This window comes from Mandrillus leucophaeus, unplaced genomic scaffold (assembly GCF_000951045.1).
Source record: "Mandrillus leucophaeus isolate KB7577 unplaced genomic scaffold, Mleu.le_1.0 Scaffold21, whole genome shotgun sequence".
Taxonomy (NCBI): domain Eukaryota; kingdom Metazoa; phylum Chordata; class Mammalia; order Primates; family Cercopithecidae; genus Mandrillus; species Mandrillus leucophaeus.
In genome coordinates, this window is record NW_012102143.1 from 926,830 (window position 1) to 934,832 (window position 8,003).

The 8,003-nt window shown below is 63.5% G+C and overlaps 1 protein-coding gene across 2 annotated transcripts; it reads right to left on the bottom strand.

Annotated features, from left to right (window-relative positions):
• Nucleotides 1-666: 666 nt before the first annotated feature.
• ECEL1 (endothelin converting enzyme-like 1) lies at nucleotides 667-7,598 on the bottom strand. 2 transcript variants are annotated; one of them, XM_011980222.1, is made up of 17 exons: nucleotides 6,718-7,598; nucleotides 6,041-6,109; nucleotides 5,823-5,933; nucleotides 5,643-5,735; nucleotides 5,313-5,437; nucleotides 4,842-5,064; nucleotides 4,248-4,346; nucleotides 3,942-4,016; nucleotides 3,694-3,791; nucleotides 3,387-3,445; nucleotides 3,255-3,306; nucleotides 2,618-2,685; nucleotides 2,341-2,465; nucleotides 1,927-1,992; nucleotides 1,554-1,649; nucleotides 1,236-1,312; nucleotides 667-1,092 (listed from the first exon to the last, which is right to left on the bottom strand). In XM_011980222.1, the coding sequence occupies exons 1-17, from the start codon at nucleotides 7,501-7,503 to the stop codon at nucleotides 993-995; spliced, it is 2,322 nt and encodes a 773-aa protein (XP_011835612.1). In that variant the 5' UTR covers nucleotides 7,504-7,598; the 3' UTR covers nucleotides 667-992. The 2 variants fall into 2 exon arrangements, with proteins under 2 accessions (XP_011835612.1, XP_011835611.1); XM_011980221.1 differs by having other exon boundaries at nucleotides 3,688-3,791.
• Nucleotides 7,599-8,003: the final 405 nt, after the last annotated feature.

An 8,003-nucleotide genomic window follows, 5' to 3' on the forward strand; every position in this document is an offset into this window, starting at 1 on the left:
GCGCCTGTTGGTCCCCCTCAGTGCAGACTCGGGATCCCTGAGTGGGGCCGCCCGATAGGAGAATTCCCCCTCCCCCTGCCACCCCTCCACGATCGGGCAGGGCCAGTCGGCAGCCTCCAGCCTGGGCAGCACTCCCTGCCTCTGTCCACCCTCCTCATGCCAGGAGCCTATCATTCCTGCCAGTCCTCTGCTTTCTGCACCCCAGGAGCCTGCCTCCACACTGGAGGAGAGACTGAGATGTCCTGTGGGCCGGCCCCACCTCCAGGTAAGTGTGGGTCACTATCCCCTTTCTAGAGAGGCTGAGGCCAAGGGCCAGGCTGAGACAAGGCAGAAGCTTCTCCTACTTCAGACTTGCAGGGGACATAAGTCCCAGCATCACCCTGGAATGTGGGTCACCAGGCCATGAGACTGAATTAGGGGTGCCCCAGAACTGGGCAGGAAGTCCCAGGCAAGGCTTTGGGGGAGGGCGGCTGGGCCAGGGAAGTATTGCCGGTTGGTGGAAAAGATAGAAGAGTCCAGGAGGGCTAGACACAGGTGGCTGAGCCAGGGCAACCAGTAGACAAGAAGGTCCTCTCCAGGGTCCCGGTTGTGCTAAGCGCCCTAGCCTCCCTGCAGACGGCTGTCTCCAGCTCCGCCTGCCCTGGGGACCCGTGAAGAGGCCAAGGCAACCATACAGTGATTTATTGACCAGACTTTGCAGCAAGAACACAGCGAAGGTGGGTCCGTACAATCCAGCCTGGCAGAGAGTCTGGCCCCCTTAGAGCAGAGTCTGGGGACCCCAGCATATTTCCCCCACAGCCCCCGGAAGTCCAGCCTCATCCCTGCTCCAGGCCCCTCCTGAAGTGAGGGGCAGCAGGGAGTCTGGGTCCTGGAGGGGCTGGAAGGCAGGTGGTGCCCAGAGCGGGGCTGGCACCGGGTGCATGCCTGCCCCGGTAGCCGGCAGGAGGTGATTCGTGCGGGGGCGGTGGGGGCGTGCAGGTGGGCAGCCAGGCTCACCACACGGAACACTTGTGGGCAGGGTTCATGGGCGTGTCCTTGGGACAGTGGAAAGCCCGGCCAAACTCCTCAAACTGGGACACGCTGCCCAGAACCCTGGGGTGGGGAGAGACCCACACAGTGAGGGGCCCTGCAACCACCCCAACCCCAGCAAACGAGTGAGTTTTATTCCTTCCCGTGCTCCCGATCCCACCCCAAACACAAGGAGCTGACGAGGCCAGGCGGGCAGCTGGGCATACCTGTAGTGCTCAGGGGCATGCTTGTCGGTCAGCACTTGAAGGTAGATGGACTGAGACCGCCGCTTGATGCACCAGTTCTGGGTCCAGGAGCCGGGTGGAGGGGAGGAGGGGGAGATGAAGCCAGGCATCCACCCCCTAGCCCCCACCCAGGACGCAAGGCCATAGGCCCCCTCAGCACCACAGGGCCATCACCTCTGAGGGGACAGGTGATGAGAGACAGGCTGGCCATGCGAGGCCTGGGCAAGGCAGAGCTGGGACTGACCCCGGATGCTGTGTCCCCACCCCAAGGCTCCCAGTCCAATCCCCCACCCCGTCCACCTGGGCAAAGGCAATGAAGAAGAGCTGGTCGTGTGTGTACTTGAGCCGGGGCAGTGGGTGCTCTGGGCCGTGCTCCCGCACCCACTTCTGATAGGCCTGGGGACAGAGAGAGCATGGACCTGCTATGTCCACCCACCCTGGGCACTGCTTCCTCTCTGTCCTCCATCCAGGTAGCCCTCCCTGCTCTCCCTGTGAAGGCAGGCCTGTGAATCGTTCCTCTTCCAGTGGACCATGTCCCCAGCACATGCCCTGCCCCACCCCAGGCCAGAACTCAGCAGGGTGGGCAGGGAGAGGCAGCTCTGTCCCTCATCTGGTGTCCTCATCAGCCCCCGCCCCTCCCGCAGCTGGGGTGGAGCGCAGGCAGGCGGCTCACGTGGTAGGCCAGCTTGAGGCCACCCATATCTGCGATGTTCTCCCCAAGCGTGTGTTTCCCGTTCACCTGCCGGGAAGGGAAGAGGACAGGGGGCTGCTTGGAGCCCAGCTGGCCTCCCTCGGGCATTGATACCTTGGGCCCCAGCCCCTAATTCCCACCACCCCTCTCCTTCCCTTGCCCAGAGAGTTTGAGGGGGAGCTCCAACTCTACTCCTTCCCCCTAAACCCCTTGTCCTCCGTAAGTCTACAGACACTCATTATGTGTCCACATGAGTGTGCGGGAACCAAGTGTGTGTGCAGGGACCTGGGCACAGGTTTTGTTTAGACATGTGCATGTGCACAAGGGTATGCGTGATGCTCCCAGCCCATGCCCCACCAGGCCTGAGGGGCACAAGGGGCAGGTGGGGGGTCTCACCCGCTGGTTGTAGACAGTGAAATTGTCATAGAGACGGACGATGCACTCGGCCTTTCGCAGGAAGTGGGTGTAGGAGGCCTCAGTCCACCAGTGCAGCAGGTTCCCTGAGCGGTCATACTGGCCCCCTGTGGGCAGTGCAGCAGGATGAGACCCACTCTCACCCTGAGCGCCCTCCCCTTCCCACCCACCAGCCCCAGTTAGCCCATCCCCTACCCTGCCTCTCCACTGCCTGTCCTGCCCCCTCCCAGCCATCCCCTCGGGCCCCAGCAGGCCTCACCCCAGTCGTCGTAGCCGTGGGTCAGCTCATGTCCAATGATGGTACCGATGCCCCCGTAGTTGAGAGACCTGGGCCCACAGCAGCAGCATCAGGCCCTAGCCCTCAGCACCCTCTGAGAGCCCCATGCTGCTGCCCAGGCCCCGGATGTCCCCTGGCCAGGCCAGGAGGTGGCCCAGGGAGGCCACAGAGGCATCCGTGTGGTCCAGGGGCACTTGTGCCTCAGCTTCCTCATGGGCTGTGTGAATGCCAGTGGAACCTATCCAGCCGCTTTTAGGAAATCCCATCTAACAGAGCTGGCTGGGCGGTGAAACAGGGCTGGAGGAGACAGGAGGGAAACGGAGGCACCCACGAGGGGGTTTGGCCTCCGACCTCATCGTTAGTGTTGCGCCGCCTTTGAAACATCGAAATGAGCCTCAAACAAGTAAGGAAGACCCCAGGAAGTTATAAATAACAAACCTACACATTTTTCTAAATAACCAAGGATGCAGTGGGGAGCCGGGGTCCACAGCTGTCCTGACTCCTGAACCCAGCTGGGTCTGGGGCGATTGGAGCCACAGTACACCGACACACACCTGGTAGACAAGGTCTGCATGCCAGCCCTGCCCTCAGCCACAAACGGGGCAAGCTATGTACTCACTGTGGGAAGTCAGGGTCATACAGGGTGGGCTGCAGGATGCCGGCGGGGAACACTACAAGAAGGGGGTGCTCAGTGGGAGACACACCCACTTTTAGACCCTGCCCCGCCCAGTGTAGGGACACATCCCCTTACCCATTTGGTTCTTGTTGGGTAGATAGTAGGCATTGAGCGCCTGTGGCGGGAGTAGCCACCTGTGGAGGGAGGCTGGGGTGAATGGGGGGCACACACTCCCTCCCCCACTACCCTCACATCACAGCTTCCTCATCAGCCATCTCCTGACAGTCTGGGGGTCACCCTGCCGGCCTCCACCCCATGCCCTGTGCTGGCCTGTGTGCCCCCCCATATCTGCATGGCTGTGAGATGATTTGCCCCACCAGCTCCTGCCCTTTCCCCACAACCTTCTCTGACCCCCAGCTCTGGACCAGGTACCCACGTGGACTTGTCCACCTCCTGCCGAATCTTCTTAACTGAGAGCTGGATGCTGAACCGGATGCTGTTCAAGATGTTCTTGAAGTAGGTCTTCTCGTGGACCTCAAACTGCAGGAGGCATGGGCGGCACTCAGCCACAGACAAGGGCAGGGCTACCTGCAGACTGGGCGACATCCTGGCCATGCAGGCCACCTGCCCTCCTGAGTGCCGTTAGTACAGGGGCTGTGGATGGGCAGGGCAGGCAGGGTCAGGGCCCACCTCATATTCCTTGTCCACAGCATCAGGTTTCAGCAGGAAGTCTGGGTAGCCGACCATCACCATCATGTACTGGAGCTGCAGGCCGGGGGCAGGTGAGGGTGGCACGGGGCTTCAGGAGACAGCCTCCACCCCATCCTACTCACCAAGGAAGGGAACACTAGGCCAGCCTGGGAGTGGGCTTCACAGCTGGGGAGGCAGGCCTAGTCAACTCTATGAAGCCCTTTTTGCCCCTTCTGTTCTCTTTCACTGGCACACAGTAGGTGCTCAATGTATATAGGACCAACCAATGGCACAGGGTCCCCTCACCTTGGCCCGAGCGGCAGCCCTGGTCTCAGCATCCATCCAGTCCAGCTCCTCCAGCCGCTGGCCCAGGATGTACTTGATGTCTTCTACCAGCTGCTGCACCTGCAGGGTCAGAGGTCAGGGAGCAAGGGTCAACCCAGCGGCCTTTCACTCTGGTCCATCACTCCTGGCAGGAGGGGTACCCCTGTCTTTAAGCACCACTTTCTAAGCCCAAACCTCAGTTCTGAACACCAAGAGGATACTTTGGAGGTGGGGATCCAGGCCCTGCACCCCCGAGGGCTCACAAGACAGAAGAGGAAACTGCCCCCGCAACGACCACGGACATCCCTAAGGCCACGCCTCCCGAGCGTGCCTGAGAAGGAGGGCTGGGGCCTGGCAGGGAGGTCCACCTGCAGTTGATAGTCCACATGAGCTTCCTGGAGGAGGAGGCCTGTGGAGGAGTAGCCTGGAGCCTCAGAATCAGCTGAGTACTTAGCAGGGCCTGGTCCCCCTGCCTGCAGGGGGACATGTGGGGCTCCCCATGTTAGGACCATGGCCTCGGGAGGGCTTCACCCTCAGTTCAGCACCATCCTCCCCACCCAAACAAGGGCAGCCCACCTTGGCTTTGCTGGCAGCTGAGAAGTGCTCGTGTACAAAGAGGGCACCAAGCGCCATGCCAAAGTGGCGGTTGGCCTGGCCCAGGCAGACCCGGGCCAGCTCCTGTGGCTTGTCGCTGCCCTCCATCTCCCGTGCCAGCTCATGCAGCGCCTCACGGAATGGTGGGGACAGATGCTCACTCAGGACCACCACCACGCGCCACACCAGGTAGTTGTGCAGGACCCTGGGGGCCAGGTGAAGCCAGTGGGTGTCCAGACGGACATGCATGTGGGCCACCAAGGGCACCACCCCCACCTGTGCCCCCCAACCTGCGGCTGGACCCAGGACCCAGACAACCCCACAAAGAAGGGACAGGGGGTCATCCCAGATATGCAGAGCAGAAAATGTAAAGCCCACCCAGCAGATAGGTCCAGCATGCAGGGGAAGGATCTAGTGGCCGCTGGGCAGAAAATGCCAGATCTGCAGCCATACCGGCGGGGTGTGGAGCGGATGAGCTGGGACACCTGCTGCATGTAGTCTGTCGCCAGCAGCACCACCTCCTCTTCCTCTGAGAAGTCCTCCTGGAAGATCTGGTCTAGCAGCCACTTCCACCGCAACTGTGAGGCCAAGGACAAGGACAGTGAGGCTGGGGGTGGCAGGGGCCACAGAAGACAGGGAGAGGGGCAGAGAGAGGCAGCAAGGGGACATAAGAGTCCATGGCCAAGGAAGGGTTTGCCCATCTCTGGGGAGAGATGACCCTGTAGTCCCAGCAGCAGCATTGCCCCCAACCCTGCCTGCCCACGAGGACTGGGCCACACTCACATGGGGGGTGATCTTCTGCAGCTGCCCCAGCGTCACCTTGTTGTACATGGAGCTGACATCTCGCCGTAGGTCATCATACTCTGACACAGTGATCTGTTGGGAGAGATCACAGCTGACCCAGCCGTGCTCCATGATGCCTTCTCTCAAGTCCAGGGCAGCCGCCAGCCCCGGTCTGCTCACGTTGGCCAGTCGCTGCTCCACCTGCAGGATCTCCTGGGCCTTCTGTTCCACAGCATCTGCACCCAGGAGGCTGAGCACTCGCTCCATGAACACCCTGTATGCTGCCAGAATCTGCACCGGGGGAGGGGGCTCATCCAGGGACAGAGACAGGCCTAGCCTGGATCCACCCCTCCTGGGGCCCCAGGCCTTCCCTGCCTCCCCATCCCATGCCCCGGCACCTTCTCACTCTCCTCATCCTGAGCTAGGTACAGGGTCCTCTCTGGCAGGGTGAGCCCATCCTGGTCAATCTGGGGAGGGAGACAGGGTCCAGAGGTCAGAGGTCCACACCTCAGGTTCCCTAAACAAAGGGAATTCCCACTCCAATGCCCAGAGAGCAACCAGACATCCATGAGTACAGTCCCAGAAGCACGCAGACCCCAGCCCCTCTTTCCACCAGGACGAGATGGCCAAAGCCCCATCCCTGACTGTCCCAGCCTAGGGGCGCCCAATCTTACCCTTGTACGTCTGCACTTTCCTTATCTGTCAGGGGCATTCCTAGTTCCCCCACTGACAGTTGGGACCCCTAGTTTCGGGGCCAGCTCCAGCCCTTGCGGAGATGTCAACCCAGCCCGCCGGCGCGCCCCTCCCTCCTGGCCCTCACAGCCTGCCAGAAGGCTGGGAAATTGCGGCTCCCGCGGCTCCTCTAAACACCGCAATTACCCCCAAGGAAATTACTTGCGCCCTCCTCCCGCGCTCTGCCGCGGTGCGCTCGCCTCCCCTCCCCTCTCCTGCTCGCCTCTCCCCTCCTCTCCTCTCGCGCACCCGCCTCCCGCGCACAGGGACCCCTGGGCAAAGCCACTGCGCCCCGGATCCGCGGCCGCCGGCAGGGCGCTCGGGTGGTGGGGAGGGCACTCACGCGGATGACGTAGCGCGAGGAGTTCCTGTCGTCCAGGCTGACCGTGAGCGAGAAGAGCGCGGCGGCGCTGTACACGCCCTGCGCCTTGTACAGCAGCCGGTTGAGGTCCCATCGCGCAGCGACCCCCGGACGCTCCTCTGCGCCGCCCAAGTCCCAGCCCCCGCAGTCCTCGATTACCTCCAGCATGGGCCGCGGGCCCAGTCGCTCGATCTCGTGCATGTCTAGGCAGGAGCGGAAGAAGGCGCGCACCTTGCGCTGGGCCGCGCCGCCGGGCCCACCCCCGGGCCGCGCCAGCAGGCGCCGCAGGCGCTCCTCGTTCTGCTCGCCGATGGCCGCGATGGTGCCATAGGTGAGCTTGTCGTCGGGGATGGCATGGCGCCGCAGCCAGCCACCGCAGGCGAACGAGTAGAAGTCTTGGCATGGGTCGATGCTGGCGTCCAGGTTGGCGGCTAGGAAGCGAGCGGCACGCGCGAAGGCCTTGCGCTCAGGGCAGCCCTCGGGACAGGCGCCGCCGCCGGCAGCGACCGGGCCCAGGTACTTGAGAGCCAGCATAGCCGCCAGGATGGCACAGAGGCCGGCGGCGAACACCAGCCCCGACAGCAGGCACACCTCGCGCCGGTTCCAGCGCGGCAGTCCGGACCGGGCCCCGGTGGCGCTGCGCGCAGCACCCAACGGGAAGCCCGGGGGCAGGGAGGCCCCGCGCGCGCCCCCCGCACCGCAGCGGCTCACGTACTTGACCTCTTGGAACTCATCGTAGTGCGCTGTCAGCGAATACGGGGGCTCCATGGCGCCGAGGCCGCCGCGGTGCAGCCCTGGGCCACCTGGGCTACGGGATGCGCGTGGCCGCCGGCCTCCTCGTGGGCCTCCGCATGGCCCCGGGGCCGCAGCTGCGGGAAGGGCAGAAGCTGGCTCTGGAGGCGCCGCAGCCGGATGGGGCTCAGGGGCACCGCGAGGAGGCACACAGGCCTGGGTGCAGAGGCCCCAGCCTTGGGCCTCATTCACTGCGGAAACCAGGGATTAGGAGGGCTCGGCGGGGCCACCACCCCCGCGTGCACAGTGTAGTCTTCTCCCCTGTCCCCTCCCTGCGCAGGCTTGAGAGCCGCAGGGTTGGGAGGGCTCTTATTGGAAGCAAGAGGCGCCAGGCAAGGGGCCTGGCACGTAGTGGGCCTTCACTGAAAGGTCGTCCCTCTTCCCTTCGCCTTTCTTTCCCACGACCTGCCCCAGCCAAGGCCGGGTGGGGTGGGGGAAGGAGCGGAGGCTGGAGTGAGGAGGTGCAGTCAGGGGCG

Coding starts and splice junctions, on each gene's coding strand:
- ECEL1 (XM_011980221.1), bottom strand. CDS start 7,503: ATGGAGCCCCCGTATTCGCTGACAGCGCACTACGATGAGTTCCAAGAG. Junction 5,065..5,312: donor ATCCGCTCCACACCCCGCCG/GTATGGCTGCAG, acceptor CCTGGCCCCCAG/GGTCCTGCACAACTACCTGG. Junction 4,017..4,247: donor GGGCTGCCGCTCGGGCCAAG/GTGAGGGGACCC, acceptor CCCGGCCTGCAG/CTCCAGTACATGATGGTGAT.